Here is a 27,730-nt window from a genome sequence, read left to right as displayed (position 1 = left end):
TTGGGAAGGAAAGGGATGAATGGTTGTAGGACACCCGTTGGAAAATCCCAAATGTTTCCAAGGTTCGTCCTCTTGGCCATAGCTGGATGAATCTTCCTCTTTGGACAGGGCTCTTTCCTGCACAGAAATCATACTGAGGTTCCATATCCTCCCTCCTGCTGTCGTCTCCTATATGTACATTTTAACAGACTTCTTCGTGAACCTCTTTTCAGCCCATTCCCTCTTGCTCTGTCCTCATTAAAGATTAAAAAATAGCTTGCTACCATTCCATATTTAATAATCCTACTGAGACTCGATTCCATCGCCCCTAGTGGAAGCAAGGAGCTGTGTCAGTAAGGAACCGGCCTCCTCCCTGCAGGTCAGACCAGCTACACAGGAGGGTTTCTCTGACACAAGATGAGTAAGGACACTGAAGTCCTTTCTGTTCAGCCTCTTTTCAAGGAAGAAAACAAGGCCCCCTAGAGACACAATTATGGACAATTAGAAAATTAGGCTGGGCATGGTAGCTCATGCCTGTAATCCCAGCACTTGGGGAGGTTGGGGCAGGCAGATGGCTTGAGGCCAGGAGTTCAAGACCAGCCTGGATGCTGTGGTGAAACCCCACCTCTACAAAAAAAAAAAAAAAATAGAAAAATTAGCTGGACATGCTGGTGCACACCTGTAGTCCCAGCTACTTGGGAGGCTAAGCTGGGAGGATTGTCTAAGCCCAGGAGGTTGAGGCTGCAATAAGCCATCGTTATGCCACTGCACTCTGTAGCTTAGGCTACAGAACGAGACCCTCTCTCAAAAAAAGAAGAAAGAAAATTAGATCTCTATCTCAGAGCTCTAACAGGTAGAAAAGCATCTTTCTATCTATAGACTTCAAGGGAGGCAGATAATTATAAGATGCCCAGATAAGCCTTCCTGACACCAAGTCCAGGCTTGTGAAGAGGGGATGTATAATGTGATCATTGGAGATTCCTCAGTTTGGAGACTTATCACAGCCTGAGAGCCAGTCTGTTGCCAGGAGGAGGCTGCAGGGAGCCAAGATAAGGCTGGAGACAAGATTTATGGATTTGTAGACTCTAAGACTACCCCTACAGCCTCTCTTCATAGCATCTTAACCCTATCTAGCAGCAAAGACACGAGTACAGAAAAAGGGCACTCTGAGAGCATTTTCCAACAAAAACACTTTATTCATTTTTTTTCTATATAGCTCCTTCCAAAGGTAATTCCCCCTGCAGCCTAGCCAGTCTGACCTCTCTCTCCATGCTTGCCACTTTTGCAGAACAACAAAACAACATTGGGATGAGATTCAACATGGGGATTCTCCATTGGTGGGCAGCAGGGGTGGAATCTACTCTGGGGCACCCACCTTTAGGGACTGGCAAGTGGGGTCAGATGGTCCCGCTGCTCCCTACTGGCTACGACGTCGTTTCTTCCTTCTGCCCGTGACAAAACTGTCACACCGCCTTTTACGAGGCTGTGAGGGTCGAACTACTTCCAGAGCTAGGGGTTTCTCCCTGGGGACCCCAAGTTGAGCTCCTGAGTGGGATCTCTTTTCAGTAGGGGCTGGACCTCCAGCTAGAGCTCGCTTCCCAGACTTGGCAACAGGATATGGAAGTTTGCTGGGGCCTTTTGCTCCAGCAGGGAGCAGGTGGGATGCTCTCTGGCTGCCCTGACCTCCTGAGGCATGGTGAGGACTGAGGGGATGCTCCCTTGGTGAGAGGCTAAGTTTAGAGGCCAAGAGGTAAGCAAAGTTGGAGAGTTCCTCATCGTCTTCCTCTGCTTCCTTTTTCTTTTTCTCCTTTCCTTTGGCCCTGTCTGCTGACCTGTGTGTTTTACTAACAGAAGTTTCTCTCGGAACTATGGCATCCCTGGTTCCCCTTCTAGGCAAAGTGCTTCCAAGGCCCTGGTGAGAAGATGTTGCTTTGGGAGTCCCAGTTGTGTATGACTCCTGACTCTCTTGTAAAGGAGCAAGGTTTTTAGGCTTGGACAGATCAGGATCCACCCTGCCTTCTCCTTGGGGGTCATAAGAATGAACATTCAGTGGGCAGGTGTCCTCGCTGACCCTTAGTTGGAGGCCACAGTCATCTTTAACATCTAGTATGTTGACCGGTTCTATGGTTTCCAACAGAGGAGAAAAGGAATTGCCTCTGCTCCCTGCCTCTTGACTGGCTTCAGGCAAGGAGGAGGCATCCTCAGTCCCCATGATAAGGAGATTGCCTTGGCATGTGGGTGGAAGGGTTTCTTTGGAAGACCCCAGTGTGGAATCACCACTTTCCAGCAATGGGAAGCAACCTTCTGCCCACAGATCACTGGGATGCCCTACGGTTTCACAGCTCTGTTCTTGATTTTCTTTGGACCTCAAGGGTGGGCTGTTGGCCCTCAAAGGTCCTGGCAAGCTGCAATAGTTTCTTTTTTCTAGGGCAGCTGCCGCAACTGTGCCTCCACAGGGAATCACACTGCTCTCTGTATCCCCAGGTACTAGGGTTTCTCCAGGACCCAGGGAAATGTTGCCCCTGGAGCCCAGTCCCTGGCAGCCTTCCTGATACTCAGTTACACACTTCTCAACTTGGAAGCTCTCTATGATCTCCTCTATTTGTACAGGCAGCTCCAAGCCTACAGCATCCATCTCACTGCTCAGCCAAAGTCCTGGGCTGAGACAGACATCGTCCCTCTCCCCAGCTGCTCTAGGGGAAGGATTCTGATCATAACTCTGAGCCATGGGGGTGCCTCTGTCATCTCCCCACATGGCTCCTGAAGAGCCTTCCCGGGGCACTGCTAAAGGCTCCTTCCCTTGAGGAAGCACTCCACGACCCCCTGTTTGTTGTCCTTTCTGCAATCCCAGGACTTGCTTTTCTAACCCTTGTCCTTGCAGAGGAGCCAGCTCTGCAAGTCCAGCATCCAAACTGGGAGTGCTCTCAGGCTGGAAGCCTTCCTGCCAACAAAGGAGCAGAGCCTCTGAAGTCCTATCAGCCACCAGGCAGTGCCCAGGAGGCCCAGCGCCTCCTAGATGGCTATCCTGATGTAGAGATACCTGGTTTATAACCTTCCCAGACCCTCTCCTCTCCACACCCAAGGGTCCCGGAGTTCCCTGTGGAGCTGCAAGTTCTGGCTGCAGGTCCCAGCTGCTGGGGGATGGCAGAGTGTTCCCATCCCTGTGCATCCCTCTGGGGCTATCTAGGGCTTGCTCCTGCCCACCATGCACTTCTCTTGCCCGTTTTCCTGAAGAAGAAACCTTTCCCAGGCAAACGGCGCCCCCAGCCCCCTGAAGCCCAGGTGAGGGCCGAAGCCGCCCATCTCCATCTTCATCCTCAACAGAAACAGAAGGACTTAAGTCCAACTGAGCGCCACTGAAACTTGGAGGCGCCTCTGCATCTTCCTCCTCTTCCAAGGCCATGAGTCGCTTCTGGACCAGCTGAAAGAAATGAACAAATAGTTCTATACGTGGTTGTGAAAGAGGTGGCTGAGTGGGTGGCACAAGACGGTATTTGGGCAGGGCAAGGAAGGCAAGCAAGTAGTTCAAGCGATGGTAGCAAAGACAGATACTGCAGCTCTTTCCCACCTTCTTGTGCCTTATTCCCATGCTTTGAGCCCTTACATTCTCATTTCCTGTGTTTCCATAGCCCTCTACCTACTCGTTCTGCACCTGAAGCCCAATCCTGAAGCTGTTCATCTCTAGAGCCATATCACCCACGACAGTGTAGGGTTAGATAAAATCTTGCAAGCTTCTCGTTCTCATATTTCCTATACCCCAGTTTTACCTGGGTAAGAGTGAGTCCTTCTTCTTGCTCTAGCTCCTCAATTAAGGCCAAGGGATCTCTCTGTTTTTCTGGGGACAGCAGATCTGCCAGAAATTGAGGGTGAATGACAGCCTCCACCTGGATAACAGAAGGAAAAGTGATGTAAGTCTGTAAGCAGGTAACCTGTGAAACAAGGGGCTTTACAGAAGAAACTAAGAGCCCCCCAACTCTCCCCTCTTACCCCTCCGGTATTGTAAACTGACCACCACCGGCTACACACATTCTCATGATGATGCATGCACACACATTACTCAGTTATAGAATAAAACCTAAGTCCTACTACATTGGACAAACCCCAGATCATTAGTTCCCGGGAGTACCCACCCCAAGGATCTGCTAGAAACAAGATGTGCAGGCCCAGCTCACCTTGGAGACAAAGACCTTCTGAGAACACAGCTCATTGATGTAGCTCAGGAGACCTGGATCTGGATACATCCCTTCCTCCTCCTGCTGCTGCCCTTCTTCCTCTTGTTTTCCATCTGACTCCCCAGTGGCCAAGTGAGTCCCCACCAGCCATTCCATGATGTCAATATACTCCTTCACAGCTTCTGGTGGGATCTCCTTGGGTGCCTCAGGAGCAGGAGGTCTCTGGGCTTTACGCTGACGCCGGCGGGGGGCCCGTGTCTTGGAGGCTGCCTTCTTCGGAATGTACACTAAGGGAAGAGATGGACAGGAGAATGGGAAGTAGCACAGAAACCACAGATTCTGCCTCCTTCGGAATGTACACTAAGGTAAGAGATGGACAGGAGAATGGGAAGTAGCACAGAAACCACAGCTTCTGCCTCCCAGCTCTGTAAGCTCAGCAATCTGGGTACATTGAAATGGTTCCAGGCTGGATTGGGCCAACCTGAAAAAGCACCAGCCATGGGAGATTTAGGACCTAGAGGGTCTAAGAATCACTGTATGAGGAATTTTGGAATCCCTGAAATTCCAAGAAACCCCCTAATCCAGCCCCCATTCCTTAGGCAGATGAGGTATTATGTGCTGAATTTAGAGTCTCGGTGAGAGTAGTCAGTTTACTTCACCAAGATCAATACCTAGTTCAGGGCAAAAGGAACCTGAGGACCCAGCCTCCAATGGGGTGGTCTGTTTGGAATATCAAATGCCACTCTCCAGAGGGAAAGTGGCAGAGCCTGGGCTATGCCTTCTCTAATCTGTGACTGGCTTCTGTACGCATCCCTTTGAGCCTTTGGCCCACGGCTCCTGTCAAAATTGGGTAGCCTCACCTGGCTGCTGGCAAACCTCAGAGGCCAGGGGCCCTAGAGGATCAAGTTTCAAAGGGGTTGCAGGAGACAGGCCCTGAGACCCATTCATCAGCTGTGTGTTCTGAATCTGCATCTCCTCAGCCTCAAACTCCATGAACCTGCAGAGGGTGAGAAAGGCATAGGCAATGCTGAGAAGGAGACCAGACCCATCAGAAATCCAGACCACAGCCAAGCATGGCCAAGAAAGGAAGTGCTCTCAAGTGGGCAAAGTCTGCCTAAGTCATGTCACCCAGGAGGGTGGTCACAGGTGGCTTAATCGTATTTCCAGGGAAACTTCAGGAGCTCAGCACATAGTTCCTTCCCCTATAGTCATAACTTAGGAAGCTTAAGAAAATGAATAGCCAGGTGGGGTGGCTCATGCCTATAAACCCAACACTTTGGGAGGCTGAGGTGGGCAGATTGCTTGAGCCCAAGAGTTTGAGACCAACCTGGGTAACATGGCAAAAACCCATCTCTACAAAAGATACCAAAAAAATTAGCCAAGAGTGATGACGCGCGTCTAGTCACAGCTATTGTGGGGCTGAGGTGGGAGGATCGCTTGAGCTCAAGAGGTGAAGGCTGCAGTGAGCCATGACAGTGCCACTGCACTCCAGCCTGGGCAACAGAGTGAGATCCTGCCTCAAGAAAATTTTTAAAAAGTAAAGAATGAGGCCAGGCGCAGTGGCTCACGCCTGTAACTCCAGCACTTTGGGAGGCTGAGGCGGGCGGATCATGAGGTCAAGAGTTCGAGACCAGCCTGGCCAACATAGTGAAACCCCGTCTCTACTAAAAATACACAAAATTAGCCTGATGTGGTGGTGGGTGCCTGTAATCCCAGCTACTCGGGAGGCTTAGGCAGGAGAATCACTTGAACCCAGGAGGCAGAGGTTGCAGTGAGCCGAGATCGTGCCATTACACTCCAGCCCAGGCAACAGTGTGAGACTTTGTCTCAAAAAAAAAAAAAAAAAAAAGTTAAGAATGATCTAGAGCTTGTAAACTTCTCTTGGACAGAGCGAGGGCTTTCAGTACTTGTTTTTGTTTTTGAGACAGAGTCTCACTCTGTTGCCCAGGATGAAGTGCAGTGGCCCAATCTCGGCTCACTGCAACCTCTGCCTCCCGGGTTCAAGTGATTCTCCTGCCTCAGTCTCCTGAGTAGCTGGGACTACATGTGTGTGCCACCACGCCTGGCTTTTTTTTTTTTTTTTTTTTTTTTGTATTGTTAGTAGAGACGGGGTTTCACCGTGTTAGCCAGAATGGTCTCAATCTCCTGACTTCATGATCCGCCCGCCTCACCCTCCCAAAATGCTGGGATTACAGGTGTGAGCCAATGTGCCCGGCCTCACTTGTTTTCCGTACCTATCTCACCCAGCTTCATGGATTGTACACAGCAGTGCTCAATATAGGCTTGTTTAATTTAATCAGGCCTATGCAACAGCCTGGTGGGATCTCACAGTGGGATCCTCCTCAAGACCTCATTTGCCCCTGCCTACAACCACAAAGAATTCAAGGCAGTTCCTACCAGGAAACAATGTGAGATCCCAGAGTCCTGAGACTGGGATGGGATTCTTGGAAAGGTAAGTCTAGGAAGCATGGGTCCAAAAGGTTTTGGGAGGGAGTAAGTGGAAGCTAAGCTTGGAAAAATTTGTTCATTTTTCTGAGTTTTTTCTTTCTTTCTTTCTTTTTTTGAGACAGAGTTTCGCTCTTGTTGCCGAGGCTGGAGTGCAATGGCACAATCTCGGCTCACTGCAACCTCTGCCTCCTGGGTTCAAGCGATTCTCCTGCCTCAGCCTCCTGAGTAGCTCGGATTACAGGCATGTGCCACCACGCCTGGCTAATTTTGTATTTTTAGTAGAGATGGGGTTTCTCCATGTTAGTCAGGCTGGTCTCGAACTCCCGACCTCAGGTGATCCGCCTGCCTCGGCCTCCCAAAGTGCTGGGATTACAGGCGGAGCCATCACGCCCAGCCTTTTTTTTTTTTTTTTTAATCAAAGATATTATAGAGAAATAGAAGAAGAGCCAGGAGACAACTTTGGGCATCCAGGACACTGGCTTTCCCCGGCTCTTCCAGAACCAGCCCCCTCCCTGGGATAAAGGCGGAAAGGGATTTTCTGTGCCACTATTTCCAATGGAGGAGTGGTCCTGAAGTTCTGTATCAATAGCCACTTGCTACCAAGTCAATGAGAAGAGAAAAGAACCTGCCTGGTAGAGCATACATCCTCATTGCTAGGTCCTTTCAGCATGAAATTTCTATATCTATCGGGGTCCAATCTCCAATCCCATCCTAAGACCTACAATATCAAGGCTCCTATGCAGATTCAGGATCTGGTGAGGGGGGAGCTTTCAAGAGGAAACAGGATAGAAAAACCCAAGAGTCAAGGTGGTGGAGGAAGAAGCAAGGATCCAGGAAACCGCCATCCTAGTCTACACCCCTCCTCCCGTCCCTTTTTTTCTTTTCTTTCTTTTTTTTTCTTTTTGTGATGAGGTCTTGCTATGTTGTCCAGGCTGGTCTTGAACTACTGAACCCAAACCATCCTCCCACCTTAGCCTCTAGAGTAGCTGGGACTACAAGCACACACCCAGCCTAACATCCCTTTTTTTTTTTTTTGAGATGGAGTCTTGCTCTGTCACCCATGCTGGAGTGCAGAGGCATGATCTCGGCTCACAGCAACCTCCACCTCCCAGGTTCAAACGATTCTTCTGCCTCAGCCTCCTGAGTAGATGGGACTACAGGCACGTGCCACCATGCCCAGCTAATTTTTGTATTTTTTTTTTTTTGTAGAGACAGGGTTTCGCCATGTTGGCCAGGCTGTTCTCGAACTCCTGACCTCAGGTGATCCACCGGCCTTGGCCTCCCAAAGTGGTGGGATTACAGGCGTGAGCCACTGTGCCCCATCCTGATATGGCTTTTGATAATCACCCCCACACAAGCCTCTCTGCGGCCCTTACTGCTCGCAGCCACACAGCCTCCCTCAGGAGAATGAAGGTTCATCGAACTCACCTTTCTGCCATCTCATAAAAGATCATCCGGTCAAAGTTGCTGGTGCGCTCCCACTCCTGCACAGCCAATGGCAGTCCCTCCTCCGGGGTCATAGTGGGCTTCAGCCGGGCCAGGGAACGAAGCACTGGGCTAAAACCCCCATTGAGTCAGTCACATTCTAAAAGTGTGCTCCCATCCACCTGCCCTGACACCTACATCAATAACACATCCCCTGCCCCTCATCAAATCTATTGTGCCCCTTAGGGCCTGTCATGTCCCACTTCTGATTAGACTTACAGACGCTCAACCTCCCATCCATTCATTTACCATACTCGCCCCTCTTCCTGTTGAACTTTACAACTAATATAAAATCAAACAGACAATTCTTCTCCCCACCTTTTAAAATCAATGGCAACTACCACCCCTAATTCTCACAGTGCCATCCTCAATTAATTATTAGAAAGGGAGGACTCGCGTTATTAAATGAATGGGATTTGCTCTAAAGTATGTTTAACCTTGTCCAAAGGCTCTTGCATTTTTTCTTTAAAGGCATTTGCTAACCCACAGGAATCTCTAACTAAAGGTCATGTGGTGTTTTTATTTATTGCTTTTTCAGTCTTTGTTTCCAGATATTCCCCACAGACAGTTAAATGCCAATACTAGACCCCCACTTCTAGAGGGCTCTTAAGCCCTTCCTAATCCAGAAGAAATCAAGAGCCCAGCCTAAAGCAAGGGCTTCATTTTTGTCTCTCTGACTCCCTTGGAGTCCTCAGACATTATTGGGCATCAGAATCGCTTGGGGAAGCTCGTTATAATCAAATTGCAGCTCCCCAGGATCCCACAACTGAGCATTTCAGGAGCTTCCCATGTTGCAGTGGTCTGGACTGCCTTTTGTGGAAGACCCTGCCCAGAGCCCCTGAGTGTGAAGCACAAGCAGGCCAGGACCCAAAGCAAATGGATCCCATGCAAACCTTGAGAGCCCACACTGGTTCAAGATTTTGAAATTTAGCCTGCTAGGCTCCAAGAGCGAACTCAGATCTGCCTTGAGAAAGCAGGGAGCCTGAAGATGCTGTACATCTAGGACTTTGGGGGAACATCTTGATTCATTTGCTCCAAGTTCGGGGTAGAGGGATTCCTTTAGGAGTTCAGCCACTGGAAGAGCACCATGTACATTTGTTTAAAGCAATAAAATGTGGTATGTGTTATATAGCGGCTTACACAAAATGCTGAGGGCACAGGGCAGTTGAGAGGGACAGTGGGTCTGGGTGGGAAGGGAAGACTGTTCCCCAGCTGAGGAATGACTGTTTTGTAAACAAAACAGCCTAGGACCCTGGGCTCCTTGACTAAACACACACTCGCTCTTAAGCAAGGACGTTTTGACCTTTTGCGAGTTCTTTTCCTCTTCTAGATGGCCTTTTTATGATAATAATAAAACAGTTGACATTTAATGAAACATTCTCTGCGCCAAGGACTTCACATATATTAACCCATTTAATCTCCTCAGCAACTCTGTGAATTAGGTATAGTTATCCCCCTTTTTAACTGAGAAAACTGAGGGCAAAGATGTTAAATGTCCTGCCCAGGATCACAAATCTAGTGAGTGGTAGAGCCATGCCCTTGACCACTAAGCAAGCTCTACCCACCACCCTATTTCAAAGTGAATTCTCCTGAATAAAATGAGTGGAGGGAGCAGAGGGAGCAGCACACACAAAGTCCTTTGCCTGGCCCCACACTGTTCCCCCTGCCACCCAGGGCCCTGAGTCAGGGTCCAGCACTCATCCTGGCTAGTTTGGATAGTTCTGACTCAATGTCAAAAGGTAGTAAAATAGAACGGGGGGAGGACCCTGGCACTTAGAGTGAGAGACCTAAGTTCCAATCACTGGTCCTTGGTTTCAGTCTTCTTATCTGTAAATGAAGATTACCAGAGGAAGGCTTGCCTGAACTCACAGTGTGGTGAGGATCACTTAAGATAAGACACCTGAAAGGTTGTTATAAACTAGGAAGTGGGTTAAGAGGCTGATTATTATTATTAATATGTTTTTCGTTCTCAGAGCATCTCCCTTGCCCTCATGACCTTCCCTCAAGTAGTCCTAAATAGCCTAAACTACTATGTTCACCCCAAAGTCCTCCTTATTTAAAAGCCCTAGAATAATTAATCTCCGGTCTCCCCACTTACATAAGAAAACAGGAAAGAGCTTCTGTGTCAGGACTCTGGGATAGGTGCCTCCGGGCCAAGGCTTTGTAACGCTGCCACTGACGGAAGTTCTCATAAACGTCCTTGGAAATTTTGGAGCGGTCACCTAGTGAAGGCTTGGATAGAGTGGCCGCAGGACCTCCTTCCCCGGTTGTCCCATGTGGCCCTGGCCAAGCTTTTTCCAGGGGCACAATGGGGACCAGTTGAGCAACTGGTGGTGGAGGCTGAGGCGGAAGGCCTGGAGGACCCTCCTGGCTGACACCAACAGCCTTAGAGGGCAGAATGGTCTTCACATTAGATGCTGTCACAAATGGAGGTGCAGGACCCTCAAGGCCCCCACAGGGAGTGCCCGGGGCAGTCGAATTGAGGGCAGTCTGAGTAAGGATAAAGCTCTGAGTTTGAGAGGGCTCAGCTGACCCCCCTTCTGTCTTGACTTTGACAATGACCTTGCCAGCCCCAGCCCCACTGAGGCAAGTGCCCCCATCCCCTGTCACCAACAGTGAGCTGGGGAAAGCAGAGAGCATCAGAGGGTTGTCTGGAGAGAATACTGAAGGCATGATGGGCTGTGGAGGTGGCTCCCCGGGTGGGTGGTCTGGTGGGTCAGAAGTTGGTGGGAGAAAGGGAAGTGCAGGGGATGGAGATGGGGCGGCACTAGGTTTCATGCTCATATCCGGTCCCGGCAATGCAGATGCTGTTGAGACAAAGAAAAAGAAGAAATGGAGTAGGAGAAAAGAAGACCAGAGTTAGCCATCTGAATTCCCCATTTTTTTTATTTTTATTTTTATTTTTATTTTTTGAGATGGAGTCTCGCTCTGTCGCCCAGGCTGGAGTGCAGTGGCACAATCTCGGCTCACTGCAATCTCCGCCTCCTAGGTTCATGCCATTCTCCTGCCTCAGCCTCCTGAGTAGCTGGGACTACAGACGCCCGCCACCACGCCCGGCTAATTTTTTGTATTTTTAATAGAGACGGGGTTTCACCGTGTTAGCCAGGTTGGTCTCGATCTCCTGACCTTGTGATCCGCCTGCCTCGGCCTCCCAAAGTGCTGGGATTACAGGTGAATTCCTCCTTTATTTTTAAATTTTTTTGTAGAGGCCGGGCACGGTGGTTCATATCTGTAATCCCAGCACTTTGGGAGGCCAAGGTGGAAGGATTGCTTGACTCCAGGAGTTTGAGACCAGCCTGGGCAACATGGCAAAACCCTGTCTCTATTAAAAATACAAAAATAAGCCAGGTGCGGTGGCATGCACCTGTAGTCCCAACTACTTGGGGGGCTGGGGTGGGAGGATCGCTTGAGCCCAAGAAGTTGAGGCTGCAGTGAGCTGAGATTGCGCTTCTGCGCTCCAGCCTTGGTGACAAAGGAAAACTCTGTCTCAAAAAAAAAGAAAAATTGTAGAGATGGTGTCTCGCTATGTTTCCTAGGCTAGGCTCAGACTCCAGGCCTCAAGTGATCCTCCTGCCTCAGCCTTCCAAAGTGCAGAGGTAACAGGTGTGAGCCACCACACCCCATCTGAGTTCTTCTTTAGACCCGAAGACTCAAAGCACTGATTCTCAACAGGTGAAAGAGGGGATATGGATGGGGAACTTGCATAGTTTGCAAATGTCCCCCAAGTGATTTTGGTCTTACTTCTCGTTGAGAATGACTGCATTAAAGAAGTTGCTTCTTTTTCAACAAGACACACAGACCCCTATCTGCCAAGAAGAGACAAGCCCAAGCCATCACTGCCTCTAAGTGCTGCTTTTTTTTTTTTTTTTTTTTAGATGGAGTCTTGCTCTGTGGCCCATTCTGGAGTGCAGCAGCACGATCTTAGCTCACTGCAACCTCCGCCTCCTGGGTTCAAGTGATTCTCCTGCCTCAGCCCCCCAAGTAGCTGGGATTATAGGCACGAACCACCACATCCAGCTAATTTTTGTATTTTTAGGACATACGGGGTTTACGCCATGTTGGCCAGGCTGGTCTCAAAAACCTGACCTCAGGTAATCCACCCGCCTCGACCTCCTAAAGTGTTGGGATTATAGGCATGAGCCACTGTGCCCGGTCCCCTAAGTGCTTCTCTAAGAAAATTCCTGGCAGACCTCTCCAACCTCTCCATAGACTGTTTACTAAGATACAGAATTGGGTTGACACCTGATCTGCAGAGAAAACAGCCCACAGCAGGCTTAGTGCAGTAAGGGAACTAGTCCACGATAAGTTCCAGCCCATCTCGAGGCATCCACAAGGCCTTTGAGAATGAGGCACTTTCAAAAATATTACTGGCTTATTCCCTCCTCCTTTTCCTTTTCCTGTTGCTTCTTATAAATCTCTCTTAACCTAAAACAACAGAAGAAAGATTCAATCTATAAGCAGGAGCAGTGACTCTAGGATCCACGAAGCTCAGATATTCCATAACACATTCTACCCAGCATTACATGTACATCTCCTATGCTCACCTATTCCAAACAAAAGATTCAAACCACCTGAACCCTGCTTTCTCCCAGCTGCTCTGTGGCCTCTGCCACCACTCACAGAAGTACTGTTCCCAGGAGAGGATACGGGGATTGGATGTTTGGTTCCCAGAAATGTTGTTGTATAACAGCCAGGAATAATTAGAGAGGATTAGATAAGGACAAGGAAATGAGTGAGGGGAGGGCGGTGTGGGGAGAGAAGTTTCCAGATCTTTAAGTAACTGCTGGACATGTTTGGCGATGCAGACTATCCTATCTGTGGTCCTTCTACTTGGAGCTCCTAATATCAGAAATTTAGGGCTCACTAGGAACAAGGCACTGAGCTAGGTGCTAAGGAAAGGACAATGAAGTCCTTCATTGTCACAGTTCCAGCTGAGGAGGGGCTATGTGGACTCTAGTCAAAAAGACCAAGGATAAGTATACAAATGTGTACTTAATTGATCAGAACCTGTGTCTCCTAGGACTTTTTTTTTTTCTCTTTTCCGAGGCAGAGTCTCTGTCACCTAGGCTGGAGCGCAGTGGCACAATTTCAGCTCACTGCAACCTCTGCAGCCTCCCGGGTTCAAGCGATTCTCCTGCCTCAGCCTCCCGAGTAGCTGGGATTACAGGCGGGCGCCACCATGCCCAGTTAATTTTTGTATTTTTAGTAGAGACGGGGTTTCACCATGTTGGCCAGGCTGGTCTCGAACTCCTGACCTCAAGTGATCCACCTCCCTCGGCCTCCCAAAGTGCTGAGATTACAGGCGCTTGAGGTCAGGAGTTGGAGACCAGCCTGGCCAACATGGTGAAACCCCGTCTCTACTAAAAATACAAAAATTAGCTGGGTGTGGTGGTGGGCGCCTGTATCCCAGCTGCTCAGGAGGCTGAGGAAAGAGAATCGCTTGAACCCTGGAGGCAGAGGTTGCAGTGAGCTAACATCACACCACTGCACTCCAGCGTAAGCGACACAGTGAGACTCCATCTCAAAAAAAAAAAAAAAAAGGTAGAATATAACCTGCTTAAATCTCCTCCCCCTTACAAAAAATATTCATTCCACTGGCAAACTAACAACACTCAACTTCTGCATTCTGACCATGGGACATGAGCAAACTCAGATTCAAACTCATTTCAGCCACAGAGCAGAGGGCTGAGGGTATGCCACTGAGTACAGAACACAATGAAAGGGGCCTGAAGGCCTGAGGTCCATAAAAGGAAGAAAAACTAAGAGCATCTCAGTGAAGCCCCAGCTCTCATCCTGGCTGTCATGACCCACCTCCCTGGCCCAGATGAATCAGGAAAAACTGCTTCCTGAACTCAGAGCAAAGCCACCTCTAGGGCTGGAAGGAGCCGTGGGGCTCTGAGCAGACGCAGCTGTTTTTTGTGTTTTGTTTTTTGTTTTTTTTTTTGAGACTGAGTTTCGCTGTTGTTGCCCAGGCTGGAGTGCGATGACGCGATCTTGGCTCACCACAACCTCTGCCTCCCAGATTCAAGTGATTCTCCTGCCTCAGCCTCCCGAGTAGCTAAGATTACAGTCATGTGCCACCATGCCCGGCTAATTTTTTTTTGTATTTTCAGTAGAGATAGGGTTTCTCCACGCGTTGGTCAGGCTGGTCTCGAATTCCCGGCCTCAAGCGCCTGTAATCTCAGCACTTTGGGAGGCCGAGGGAGGTGGATCACTTGAGGTCAGGAGTTCGAGACCAGCCCAGCCAACATGGTGATCCACCCGCCTCAGCCTTCCAAAGTGCTGGGATTACAGGCATGAGCCACCGCACCCGGCCCGAGCAGAGGCAGTTTATAATACATTCCAGCCTAGTTTTCAGGAAGGCATTTCTCTGCAACAGATAACTACAGATTATCTTTTCCCACTAAGGTCCTTCCCACCTTACCCTCCCATCCTCCATCCTCCACATCCCCTTCCCCTCATAAGCTCAAGCGTGGCAAAATCCTAGAACAGGCTCCAGTTGCCTAAAAAAGACAGATGAACTTGGGCCTTCCCCCTTGAAACCTCTCTGTGCCAGTCCTAAGACACATACCTCTGATCCTCTCTCCCACCACAAAAACACATGCAGAAGTGTCCCCTGTTCAAGAGAATCAAGTTGCTAATTGCCATCCTTTCTCTATACTCAGCATGTATCCTCAGAGACACCTTAATCTGTCCTTAAGGAAGTCCTCTTCCTTCCCCAGCCCCTAGTCTTAAAGGTACAATCTCCTTCCCTAGCCTCCCCAAGTGTGATACCTTTGACGGGGTGTAGCACCTCACATTCCTTTAGGTCAGCCCAGAGAGCTTGTCTCAAAGGATATGAGCAGGTACCAGAAATCCTCCTCACCACCTGCAGACTTACCTCCATCTGAAGCCATCCTCTCAGGTTTGGGCACTAACCGTGGCTGTCTGGAAGCCTCCAGAATGAGGCAGTCAGGTCCAGGACCCAGAGTAACCTGGCTCCAGTAGGTGCACAGGGATCCAAGGAAGGGAAGGTAAAGATCAGATCACACAGAACTAGAATACGGAACTCAAGGCATTCTGCTGTGGGGGAGGGGAGAGGGAAAAGTGGGGTGAGGGTGGGGACAGATATTCCATGAAGGGTTCTAGTAAGTATGAAGAAACCAGGAATTCCCTTCAAACTACAGTTTGGCAACGCAATTGATGTTTGCCTCTTTAGGGCTATTTGTAAACTCTTTCTCAGATTCCCAACACATTACAGTTTTACTGTTTGGTTCACTACACTTCGATTCTTCACCAGCATATCTCATTTTGTGTCCTTCCATCCCAGCCAGTTCTGTAACTGACTTCCTATTAACAGCAGGTTGACGGTAGACCCCTGACTTAATTCAATGATGGCTATATTTTCTGAACTAAATTCAGAGTACATTGGTCTATACACTTAAGGATCAAGGGAACTAAAGTTTAAAATTCGAATTGTCAGATGATCCAAGGTGCTCGATTGCTGTGTGCATATCATTTCCTTGGAAAGCTGTCCAATGTACTAACATAGGCTCTGTACTCCACAGACGCCTTACCCTTTGCTGAAAAGCCTCACTAAATAAAAAAGCTGCCATGCAGTTTAAAATTTCAAGAGTAGAAAGTCCTTCTTTTTGTTAAATTATTTTGGTTTAAATTTTAAAAACAAAATTTATCTGCTAAGGTTCCTGGCGACTATTTCAGGCCAGTAACTCCCAGAGCATCCTCTACAGCCACAGCTTCATCCAAACGTGGATTTCCCCCAAAAGGCCTTCCCTGGGGCTCATGGCATCTTTCTTGCTTCCTCTGAGATATCTTTTCTCTTTTCTAAAGAGTATTTCATTAATAAGATCTGAAGGCTGAAATCATCATTTTCCTTTCTAACAAAATTAACTACTTAGATTTAAATTTTTTTTTTTTAAACGAAGTCTCGCTCTGTCACCCAGGCTGTAGTGCAGTGGCGTGATCTCTGCTCACTGCAAGCTCCGCCTTCCGGGTTCACGCCATTGTCCTGCCTCACCCTCCTGAGTAGCTGGGACTACAGGCACCCACTACCACGCCCGGCTAATTTTTTGTATTTTTAGTAGAGACGGGGTTTCACTGTGTTAGCCAGGATAGTCTCGATCTCCTGACCTCATGATCTGCCCGCCTCAGCCTCCCAAAGTGCTGGGATTACTAGGCGTGAGCCACCGTGCCCGGCCTTTAAAAAATTTTTAACAGGTAATACATTAGCAAGGTTCAAAAATCAAACTGCATAATAAAATACATAGCAATAAGTCTGCCTCCCACCCCTTACCCCTTTCTCCTGCAACTAAGTTCTCTATCCCAGAGGAAACCAGTATCATCTGTTTCTTGTGAATACTTGCAGAGATTTTTTATGCAACTACAAGTAAATACAAACTATATTCTTTTTTTTTTTTTTTTTTTTTTTTGAGACAGGATCTCGCTCTGTCGCCCAGGCTGGAGTGCAGTGGCGTGATCTTGGCTCACTGCAACCTCCGCCTCCTGGGTTCAAGCGATTCTCCTGCCTCAGCCTCCCGAGTAGCTGGGACTACAGGTGCCCGCCACCACGCCCCGCTAATTTTTGTATTTTGGGGGGTTTCACCATATTGGCCAGGCTGGTCTCGAACTCCTGACCGTGTGATCCACCCGTCTCAGCCTCCCAAAGTGCTGGGATTACAGGCGTGAGCCACCGCGCCCAGCCACAAACCATATTTTTTTTTTTCTTTGAGACGGACCCAGGCTGGAGTGCAGTGGTGCTATCTCAGCTCGCTGCAACCTCTGCCTCCCCGCTTCAAGTGATTCTCCTGCCTCAGCCTCTGAAGTAGCTGGGACTACAGGCGCCCACCACCACGCCCGGCTAATTTTTCTGTAGTTTTAGTAGAGACGGGGTTTCGCCAGATTGGCCAGACTGGTCTCGAACCCTTGACCTGTGATCCGCCTGCCTCAGCCTCCCAGTGTTGGGATTACAGGCGTGAGCCACCGCGCCCCGCCAAACCATATTCTTAAAAAAAAAAAAAAAAAAAAGTGCAGGTTTTTCTAGTTACACAATTAATATATATTCCAATGCTTTTGTCATAAACAATGGCGTAACGATGATCTTTGTAATGATATTTTGGTTCTCATTTTCATTTCTTTAAACGAGAGTCTTATAAGGAGAACTTCTATATTCTTTTAAAAATTGTAAAAACTCCTAGAAGGTGCACTTTATTACGTTATTATTAGCTACTCACCACCATAAGAAAGAGCGCTGAATTTGCGGTAGGGACCTAAGTTTAAATCTTGGTTCGACCGCTGAAACATGCTTCACCAGTTTCATAAAATAACTTTACGCTCTTTCGCTTTACGGAATATTGATACTAAACATGCATTCTTTACCGCCAACGCTTTGAAATGGAGCAGGGGAACTGGATGTAAAAGAGGGGAGGGAAGAAAACCTCTTCTTTCTTCCCTAGGGTAAAGGGGCTCTGAATCCTGGAGCCCTTGTTTCTTCAGGCATTGAAAACTCACTGCTCCTGAAATGGGTGTGTATCTTGAGACAAAGACAGGCTTCTATATGTCAATATTCTATCCACATCCATCCCTACCCCCCTCTAACGCCGTGTACCTAGCACACAGTAGGCACACTCCACGTGTTTTAGCCTGCAAAGTTGCAAGTGGGGCCCCAAGCCAAGCCCTGCTCTCGTGCGCCCCCTTCTGGCTAGCTGAAAACAAGGCAAAAATTGACTGCATTTTCCGGAGTGCCAGGAGAGAGAGACTTCCGGTTATGCAGGAAGGAAATTGACGAACACGTGACGCGGTCGGGCGGACCACTGCAGACTGAGCGGTGGACCGAATTGGGACCGCTGGCTTATGAGCGATCATGTTTCTCCAGTATTACCTCAACGAGCAGGGAGATCGAGTCTATACGCTGAAGGTGAGGAGAGAAAACAGGGTGTAAATAGGCATGGCGAGAAATGTAGATGGGAGGAGTGGGTGAGGTCATACGTGGAGTTACCTAGCTGGGTGCGGGGAACCAGAAAGTCCAGAACCGAGGTGGGGAAGAACCGGGACCGCGCGACTCATTTTTTAATTAAAAGAAAAAATTCTGGCGGGGCGCAGTGGCTCACGCCTGTAATCCTAGCACTTTGGGAGGCCGAGGCGGGTGGATTGCCTTAGCTCAGGAGTTCGCGACCATTCTGGGCAACACGGTGAAACTCCGTTTCTACTAAAATACAAAAAATTAGCCGGGCATGGCGGTGTGCGCCTGTTATCCCAGCTACTCGGGAGGCTGAGACAGGAGAATCGCTTAAACCCGGGAGGCAGAGGTTGCAGTGAGCCGGGATAGCGCCATTGCAGTCACTTTCCCTTTTTTTTTTTTTTTTTTTTTTAAAGACAGGGACTCGCTTTGTTGCCTAGGCTGTAGTGCAGAGGCGCGGTCTCGGCTCACTGCAACCTCCGCCTCCTGGGCTCAAACAATCCTTCTGCCTCAGCCTCCCGAGTAGTTGGGACTACAGGCGTGCGCCACCACACCCGGCTAATTTTTGGTTTTGGGGTTTTTTGTTTGGTTGGTTGGTTTTGTTTGTTTGTTTGTTGTAGAGACGAGGTTTCGCCATATTGCCCAGGCTGGTCTCAAACTTCTGACCTCAAGCCATCCTCCCGCCTCGACCTCCCAAAGTGCCAGGATTACAGGCGTGAGCCACCGCGCTCGGCCTTTTTAAATTTTATATTTCTCTATTTATTTGTACAACTTTTTGAGTTGACCATTGCATCTTCTGTTTTCATGTTTGCCCTTTTTCGCGCTGGCCCCACCCCATTTCATCACTCCTGTACTGACATACATTCTCTGTTCCTGGAGCAGAAATTTGACCCAATGGGACAACAGACCTGCTCAGCCCATCCTGCTCGGTTCTCCCCAGATGACAAATACTCTCGACACCGAATCACCATCAAGAAACGCTTCAAGGTGCTCATGACCCAGCAACCGCGCCCTGTCCTCTGAAGGTCCCTTAAACTGATGTCTTTTCTGCCGCCTGTTACCCCTCGGAGACTCCGTAACCAAACTCTTCGGACTGTGAGCCCTGATGCCTTTTTGCCAGCCATACTCTTTGGCATCCAGTCTCTCGGGGCGATTGATCATGCTTGTGTGAGGCAATCATGGTGGCATCACCCATAAAGGGAACACATTTGACTTTTTTTCTCATATTTTAAATTACTACAAGATTATTAAAGATAAAATTATTTGAAAAACTCTTATTTTGTGAGTTGTTGGAGGAAAGGATTGGCAATATTTTTTTAAAGGGAGGGAGATGATAAAGGAGAGTACCCCAGAGAGTTGCAACAATACCACTTGGAAGAAAAACTTCAGTCCTGCTGTTGCAAGAGTGGTCATGTGCTGTTCATGATAGGAGGGTATTGGGGAAGAAAGATTAAGACTTTCACAGCTGTCAGCATTCACTGAAAAATACCCCTGTTGTCACTTACATAATTTCTTGTCCCTTGAAATAACATTTTGATTAAAAATGGAAGAGTACTTGTAAAAGTAATAGGCATAATATAGACAGAAGTCAGTGAATTGAAAGTCAGAAGACCAGTATTTGCTTTTTGTATAACTTTGAGAAAGTTACTTAACCTGTTTAGTCTGATTTTTCTCCTGATTAACTTATCTTTGAGCTCAAATTGATTTAGTGGTGGGCCTTTCTTTTTTTTTTTTTGAGACAGAGTCTAGATCTGTTGTCCAGGCTGGAGTGCAGGGGTGCAGCCTTGGCTGACTACAACCTCCGTCTCCCAGGTTCAAGCAATTCTCCTGCCTCAGCTTCCCAAGTAACTGGGATTACAGATGCACGCCACCACACCTGGCTAATTTTTGTATTTCTTTTAGTAGTGACAGGGTTTCGCCATGTCGGCCAAGCTGGTCTCAAACTCCTCACCTCAAGTGATCCACCCACCTCAGCCTCCCAAAGTGCTGGGATTACAGGCATGAGTCACCACACCTGGCCTGGGTCTGTCTGTCTTTCTTTCTTTCTTTCTTTCTTTTTTGAGATGGAGTTTTGCTCTTGTACCCCAGGCTGGAGTGCAGTGGCGCCATCTTGGTTCACTGCAACCTCCGCCTCCTGGGTTCAAGCTATTCTCCTGCCTCAGCCTCCCGAGTAGCTAGGACTACAGGCGCACACCACCATACCTGGCTAATTTTTGTATTTTTAGTAGAAACAAGGTTTCACCTTGTTGGTCAGGCTGATATCAAACTCCTGACCTCAAGTAATCCGCCCTTCTCAGCCTCCCAAAGTGCTGGGATTACAGGCATGAGCCACCTTGGCCGGCCTAGTGCTGCGGATTTTAAAATTGCTTTGTGGAGTCTGTATTTTAATTCTGCAATCTTTATTTTCTATGATAAAAATTCTAGATTCCAGAAGCAGATATAACTTAAATTAGCACAGATGTGATTTATGAAGACATGCCCTGGAAATACTTTTTTTTTTTTTTTTTTTTTGAGTCAGGTCTCACTCCTGTGGTCCAGGCAGGAGTGCAGTGATGTGATCACAACTCATTGCAGCCTCTACCTCCCTGTCTCAAGCGGTCCACCCCATTTTTTAATTTTTTATAGAAACGAGGTCTCACTATGTTGCCCAAGCTGGTGTTGCACTCCTGGGCTCAAGCTGTCCTCCTGCCTTGGCCTCCTAAAGTGTTGGGATTACGAGCGTGAGCCACAGTGCCCGGCCAGACTTTGCTTTTCTTGGATCTTGCTATTTGACCATCCCAGCAGAAAAGTTCAGGATAGTTGTGGGTTGCTGAAAAGAAAAAAAAAAAATCTCTCAACTGGAGTCATAATTAATAGAAGACAGATGATTTTGAAATACATTACTGAAACATATAGGAATGGTGAAATGAGATACTTGTTTCCTGTCAAGGAATTTTATTTCTTAGCCTGTTCGCTTACTTGCAGGGTTCTTAACATTGGATCTGAAGGATTTTAAAGAGTTAACTTAGAGAAAGTGGAAATGGGATACTTGTTTCCTGTCGAGCAATTTTATTTCTTAGCTTGTTCACTTACAGGATTGGATATAACATTGGATCTGAAAGATTTTTAAAAGTTATCTTATCCAATTAAGGGGATAATGATTGGAGACACGTTTCTTAAGCACCAAAGTCAGTAAGTGAATTTTGCTACCATTTTTTTAATGTTGGCTGCAGTTCTGCCTTTATCTTACAAAAAAGAAAAAAAAAAAAAAAAGAATTAGCATTGCTCCATGCTACCACCTGTGTAGACTTAAAAGCTTTAACCTGAAAATATTCCTAATGAATATAGAGGAGAGAAAGCAAACTGGCATGAATATAAAAAGGACTTTTTCCATAAGAGATCCCCTGAGGAATGAGGCTTCATTTTGCACCAGAGGCTGTGTCTCCCTGAGAAAATAAAGAGATCCCTGGGGTATTAACGTCTGAGACACACATTTATAGAGCTTGGTTAGTGCTCAGAAACAAGAAAAGTCTTAACAGGGATAGTATATTGGAATTAGGTGGTATATATAAGTAAATGCAGATACAATGGTAGGAAATTGGGTTTCATAAAAATTCTGTTTCTTTATAAAGGAAAAGTCTGAAGTTTGAATGAACGGCAGGCCTGCCTGAGGAAAAAATTGATCCTGCTGAGGCTGGATGAAAGCTGTGGGCCTGAATCAAGAAACCCAGACTTTATAAAGAGTCAAACTTTAGGAGGTTTACACTTTACATTAGGATTTCTCATTTTGTTACCAGGATCTTTTTAACCTTTTTGATCCTTCAATCCTTGAAAGGATTTGGACTTTGTGTGTCATTTGATAAAAGAGAACTTCCGGGAATACAGTTCCCATTACTAGGAGTGCTGCTTAAACATAACCACTTGTGAGGAGCCAAGACCCCAGGCAAAACCAGGGGCCAGTTTCTGGGCCCAGGTGATTGTTAAATTTAGAGGTCTTGATCACAGCTATAGGAAATAGCTTTTCAAACAAAACATTGGTGAGTCAGAATTTATCGAACACCTCCATTTATACATTAAATAAACACTAAGAAAAAATATTCTAGCGACAAACGTAGTGGTGAAAACATGGAATGGATTTGAGAAAATACATCAACGTCTTCTCCAGGTATAAAAAAATGTATTATTTAGTGGAACTTTCAGTCTGACTAGAAAGTGGACATAGCATTTATTAAAAGGACAAGAACAACAACAAAAAATTAAAGTAGGACAAATGTGTTTAAGGTACTTTATAGTTTTATTTTTATTTATTTATTTCTTTGAGACGGAGTTTTGCTCTTGTCCCCCCAGGCTGGAGTGCAATGGTGCGTTCTCGGCTCACTGCAACCTCCGCCTCCCGAGTTCAAGCGATTCTCCTGCCTCAGTCTAAGGAATAGCTGGAATTACAGGCACACGCCACCACGCCCGGCTAATTTTTGAATTTTTGGTAGAGACGGGGTTTCGCTATGCTGGCCAGGCTGGTCTGGAACTCCTGAGCTCAGGTGATCACGCCCGCCTCAGCCTCCCAAAGTGCTAGGATTACAGTCGTGAACCACCGCGCCAGGCCTACTTTATAGTTTTAATTTTTTTTTTTTTTACATAAAAGTGGTTTATTTGTATGTAGACCTCTACATAAAAATTACAATGAGGGTTATTCCCAGGTATAGGAGCGGTGTTTCTGGTTAAAGAAATCATGAATGATGTTTTCAGAGACACTCATGAAAGAGAAATGGCTCCCCGGGTTCTGAGGGTGAGGAGCAGCGCCCGCCCTCTAGGATGCTTCCAGAGTGAGTGTGCAGCACAGCCGGACCAAGGAAAAGGATTATTCCCCTCTTCACGCGGGTCGGGCCGTGCCCTGGACTACAACTCCCGTCGTGCCCCTGGCCACTCGTATTCGGCCCCGCCCCGCCTGCCGTGTCCCGCGGCGAGCGCAGGCGCGCTGCAGTCGGTCACCGCGGGCTGCGGCGGCTGGGCGGGGCTTTCGGGCGCCCGCGGGACGGTTCCGCCCTCTCACTGCAACCCCGGGCTTCTCTTCGCAAGGTTCACCTCGAATGAGGAACAAGCAGGGAGGGAAGGGAAGGGCTGCGGCGGCGCGGGCGCACCCCGTCGGGCCCGGGGCTGGGGGAGGCCAGGTCACGTAACTGCTGCTCTGGCGTCGGGCCGGGGAGGGGGCGCCAGCCCAGGCAGCGCGAACCCTGCGCGCGCCGCGGCTCTGAAACAGTTACCGGCTAGTAAACAACAGCTGCGCGCGCACCCGCATCAGCTGGCGCCGGGATACTGCACCTGCGACCTCCTTCTCCCTCACCCTGCTGCCCAGTCAGGCCAGCCTGCGTGACCGTCTCCTCCTCTACTGGGACCCGGAGGAAGAACGACGAGGGGGTGACCTGCGCCGGGGCGGGGGTAGGGGAGAACGCGCCTCCGGCAAAGGGGGTGGCTCGTCCTGTCACACGCAGGAGAAACCTAGCGAGCGGACCGTGGCTCAGTGGACTAGCTACGACTTGCCACGACTCTGAGCTGCAGTCCGAGGTGTCTTGATCCGCTAACCTCCTCCCAGACCCCGAGGACCTTTCTGCTAGGAGAAGAGCGGGCGCGCCACCCCCACCGACCTCTCGGAGACAGGAATCCGCTCTGCCCCTGCATCCTCCTCTGCTCACCCTTCTGTCAGTAGTGTGGGTTATTTTTCCCGTTATGCATGTGCACCTTTCCAACCAGACCCAAGTGGATTGTCGACATCAAAAACACCGGGTGGCTTTGCATACACCTCCCCCCAGCCAGACCTGTGGGGTATTCACCTGATACACAACAGGTGGCCGGGTGTACACCTTTTTGCAATCTGATCCACGCTATAGTCGCCTGATAAAGGTTTGCCTGCACGCACTTCGCCCAACTAGAACCGTGGGACACTCATCAGATAAAGGACTACCTCGACAGGAAACTGGGGGCTGAGGGGAGGGAGGCTTCATCTGCTGCCCTGAGACCATGGCACTGAGCCTTCAGCCCCGGACCAGAGGGGTTAGCTAGGTAGCTCTTCATTCTGAAGGAAAGAAGTCACACAAGATTGGCATTGTTTTGTCTTTTTGTTTTTTGTTTTTTTCTCTCTTAAAAAATATATTCATCTATTGGTGATGCACTTTCTAGGGCAGTCGGCTTGAATTCTGAGTAGAAGTATTCTTAGTTGGGGCTTTTTGTGTGGTGTGAATCAAGGTTATTGAAATGTGTTATTTTTCAAGTTACCTTTTGTATTGCAGTCAAAAGTAGCTAGCGTAAGAGGAAGATTTTGCGAGGTTCCCCCCACTTTTTTTGTTCTTAAAAAGAACAAAATGCATCCTCCAGAAACCACCACCAAGATGGCTTCAGTTCGGTTCATGGTGACACCGACAAAGATCGATGACATTCCAGGTTTGTCAGACACCAGTCCAGACCTCAGCTCTCGATCTAGTTCCCGAGTAAGATTTAGCTCCCGGGAAAGCGTGCCTGAAACAAGCCGGAGTGAGCCTATGAGTGAGATGTCTGGGGCCACCACTTCGCTGGCAACTGTTGCACTGGATCCACCCAGTGACCGGACTTCTCACCCCCAGGATGTCATCGAGGGTAAGCAGAAACACAGACCGCAGCATACTTTCATTACTGGCTTCTTTATCCAAGATGACCATCTATGGATCTGGAAGATCATAATCATATAATTATGATTATAATAGTCATCAGGAACCAAGGCATCTCTTTGTGAGATGCTTAGGAACTCTTTGGAATAATAGCATAGTGGCTCTTTGCAGTAGTAATTTGGTATGTGGGAACGTGTATGACAAGAAGGAAGGCAAATGTATATTTTAACTTCCTCATTTTTGTCTTCTTAGAAATGAAGTGGGTATTTTGGTTAAAGGTGAATATCAAAGAATGTAATCGTTTTCAGCACACAGAATCCTAAATTTTAAAATTTAGTGAGTTGGATATGTGTTCTGTAGCCATCATTGGCTATTTCAGTCTGCTTTAAGACTGGTTTCATGGAGTAGTTACTGGTCGTATCTTAGCAGCTTTCCTCCAAGACTTCGAATGTGTATTGCAAAATTCTTTTTTGAAATCTGTATTTTTATGGAGACCTTGACACAAGTAGCTAAGCCCACTCAGGGTGATGGTGGGTAGACCTAATGTGCTATTCTGTCAAATGGAAGACTTCTGAAAAGGCTTTTAGGGCCTGATTCCCATGTAATTTATTCTCTCTGAGCTTTAGATGGAAAGTCTGATGATTAGAGTTAGCAGGTAGCACACAAGCCACTCCTGGCTCATGTTGACTGCTACAGCCCTTTAGCTTCCTAAACCAGTTTGTGTGTGTCAGCTGGCTTGGTTTTATTTGATGTACTGGGAAGAGGTGATGGAAGAGAGAGAAGAGAGAAAATGGGGAGATCATAACATTTTTTGGACTCTGAAATTTAAAAGTTTGAGACCTGTACTGCTTTATATATTTAGTTTTATGCTGTGTTGTAACTAATGTAATCTTTTAATGATAAAAATTTCCCTTAAAGACTCTTAAAATAATATTCCACCCAAGTTTGAAAACCATAGCCTCACCCACTGACTTGTGAAAGCAAGGCTTACTCACCATTTTCCGGTGTCAGGAAATATTGTTCCTTTTAACCTAAAGGGTTCAGGAAACCAGAATGATTTTAGTTCCCTAATTCTGTTTGTGTTTTTAGTATCTGGAGACAAGGTAGATTTGGTAAAGTTTACAGTCCTAGAATTCACTCATCCTTGACTAATCATTTTTTCTTTTATGGAGACATAGGTTGGTTCTCAGACTTTACTGTTTTCAACTTTTTGACAAATTTTACAGTGTGTCATACACTGGATTAAAATTACAGTATGGAATACAAATTCATCATTTCCTCTTCCTCCAAATTAATTCCAAATTGTGGTTTTAGTTTTTATCCATCATGCTGTGTTTAGGTTGTAAAAATTCCAGGTAAAGACTATACCAGTGTTAATTTCTTAATATTGTAATTATCATTAGGTAATTTATAGTTTAGTTTGTTAGACTTGTGACTTACATGTTACAGAATTGTATTTTTATTCTTTGGAAAAGTGGACTTAGTAATGTGTTAGACCAGCAGAACAGGATCCTTGTCCAGTCTGCGGTTCTTACGTTACCCTTAAGCATTCTTTACAGTCTAAAGTGGTATCCTTTTACACTATAGGGGTAAAAATGGGACTACAGGGGTAAAAATGGGGACATATCTAAGTGAAATTTATGTTTGTTTACGTGGTTACAGATGTTAAAAGCTTGGTTCTCTATATAACACATTCCTTATTTAATGTTTAAATATTCTCCGGTACCCAGATGAAAGGGAAATTAATAGTCTGGCCATTAGAGAGGACTTTGCCCTATTCTCGTGGAACTTTCTACTTTCTCAGTGACCTACCTTTTCTCTTTTTTTTTCTTTCTATATTTAAAAAAATTCTTATGATGACTGTCATCATGTGATAAATTTTCCCCACCATTAGAAGAAACCACTCAGAAACACAATTATTTCACCCTTGACTTCTCAGTATGTGAAAGCCCTTGTTAGATTTAGATGTAGATCTTCAGAGGGTGCTGTTGTGAAGAAAAGGGCCTAATGTTAATATACACTTCCCTCTAGGCTGGCTTTAATATAGATAACAACTGCATCCTTTCTACAGTTGACTCTCCTTAAGCTCATAGTGCATTTCACAATTAGTTTGCTATTTTAGTATTTACAGTTCTCTGAATTTTTTCACCCTTTGTACATCCTTCTGTGGTTGTGACATTAGTATGATTCTCCTTTCCCCCATGCCTCCCACATTTCTTCCTGTAGAGAAACTTCCCACCCGAAGTTTCTTGTCATATGTCTTCTACTCACATTACATCACACAAACAGGAGGTGACACATGAAGTTTTTTTTTTTTTTTTTTTTTTTGAGATGGAGTTTCACACTTGTTGCCCAGGCTGGGGTACAAGGGCGCAATCTCCACTCACTGCAACCTCTGTCTCCCGGGTTCCAGTGATTCTTTTGCCTCAGCCTCCCAAGTAGCTGAGATTACAGGCATGCGCCACCACACCTGGCTAATTTTTTGTATTTAGTAGAGATGGGGTTTCATCATGTTAGTCAACCTGGTCTCAAACTCCTGACCTCAGGTGATACACCCACCTTGGCCTCCCAAAGTGCTGGGATTACAGGCGTGAGCCACAGCGCCCAGCCCTACATGAAGTTTTAAATACTTATTTCAGTATATTTTAATTTTTTCTGCTGTTGGCTTTCTGAGTAGTTTTCTTTCTGCTATCAAAGTAATTTTTCTTTCATTTTGGCAAGGCTCCATTTGAATTTATAGGGCTGTCCAGTTGGTAAAATCAAGAATCTTAGCAGTGTATTAGCTTGTGTATGAAGAACGCCTTAAAGATACAAAAGAAACTGTTGAGAGTGGATGCCTCTGGAAAGTGAGTTACAAAAATAGAGTGGAGCCAGGCACGGTGGCTCACGCCTATAATCCTAGCACTTTGGGAGGCCGAGGCAGGTGGATTCCCTGAGCTCAGGAGTCCGAGACCAGCCTGGGGAACACGGTGAAACCCTGTCTCTACTAAAAATACAAAAAATTAGCCAGGTGTGACGGCATGTGCCTGTAATCCCAGCTGCTCGGGAGGCCTTGACAGGAGAATTGCTTGAAT

General features: G+C 47.2%; 3 protein-coding genes across 7 annotated transcripts in view; 2 read left to right on the top strand and 1 right to left on the bottom strand.

Moving 5' to 3' along the window:
• Positions 1-607: 607 nt before the first annotated feature.
• NUTM1 (NUT midline carcinoma family member 1) lies at positions 608-17,775 on the bottom strand. Of its 2 annotated transcripts, XM_016927903.3 has the most exons (8): positions 17,315-17,775; positions 14,965-15,058; positions 10,183-10,891; positions 8,028-8,156; positions 5,012-5,148; positions 4,152-4,438; positions 3,747-3,863; positions 608-3,400 (listed from the first exon to the last, which is right to left on the bottom strand). In XM_016927903.3, exons 1-8 carry the CDS (start codon positions 17,318-17,320, stop codon positions 1,397-1,399), a joined length of 3,483 nt encoding a protein of 1,160 aa, XP_016783392.1. In that variant the 5' UTR covers positions 17,321-17,775; the 3' UTR covers positions 608-1,396. The 2 variants fall into 2 exon arrangements, with proteins under 2 accessions (XP_016783392.1, XP_003314639.1); XM_003314591.6 differs by lacking the exon at positions 14,965-15,058.
• A 35-nt stretch (positions 17,776-17,810) lies between these two features.
• NOP10 (NOP10 ribonucleoprotein) lies at positions 17,811-19,311 on the top strand. Its single transcript, XM_001165824.6, has 2 exons — positions 17,811-17,997; positions 18,922-19,311. The coding sequence occupies exons 1-2, from the start codon at positions 17,944-17,946 to the stop codon at positions 19,060-19,062; spliced, it is 195 nt and encodes a 64-aa protein (XP_001165824.1). The 5' UTR covers positions 17,811-17,943; the 3' UTR covers positions 19,063-19,311.
• Positions 19,312-23,000: 3,689 nt separating this feature from the next.
• SLC12A6 (solute carrier family 12 member 6) overlaps positions 23,001-27,730 on the top strand; it is a 108,097-nt gene continuing 103,367 nt past the window's right edge. For 2 of the 4 annotated variants that reach the window (XR_010151588.1, XM_009428737.3), the window contains exon 1: positions 23,001-24,645. Coding sequence is in view for 2 of the 4 variants with exons in the window: in XM_009428737.3 (XP_009427012.1) it covers positions 24,375-24,645 (271 nt within the window). In the remaining 2 variants the exon portion in view is untranslated. The remainder of the gene's footprint in view (positions 24,646-27,730) is intronic. The other 2 variants (XM_063794682.1, XM_009428738.4) reach the window with 2 other exon arrangements.

This window comes from Pan troglodytes, chromosome 16 (assembly GCF_028858775.2).
Source record: "Pan troglodytes isolate AG18354 chromosome 16, NHGRI_mPanTro3-v2.0_pri, whole genome shotgun sequence".
NCBI classification, from domain to species: Eukaryota; Metazoa; Chordata; class Mammalia; order Primates; family Hominidae; genus Pan; species Pan troglodytes.
The sequence above is the reverse complement of the archived record's forward strand: the minus strand, read 5'-3'. Positions and strand labels throughout refer to the sequence as shown.

Excerpts from the sequence above, each read along its gene's own strand:
- NUTM1 (XM_016927903.3), bottom strand. Across the intron at positions 10,892-14,964 it reads GAGGATGGCTTCAGATGGAG|CATCTGCATTGCCGGGACCG; the intron begins GTAAGTCTGCAG and ends TTGTCTCAACAG. Across the intron at positions 3,864-4,151 it reads AGAAGGTCTTTGTCTCCAAG|GTGGAGGCTGTCATTCACCC; the intron begins GTGAGCTGGGCC and ends TCTGTTATCCAG.
- NOP10 (XM_001165824.6), top strand. The coding sequence starts at position 17,944 with ATGTTTCTCCAGTATTACCTCAACGAGCAGGGAGATCGAGTCTATACG. Across the intron at positions 17,998-18,921 it reads ATCGAGTCTATACGCTGAAG|AAATTTGACCCAATGGGACA; the intron begins GTGAGGAGAGAA and ends TTCCTGGAGCAG.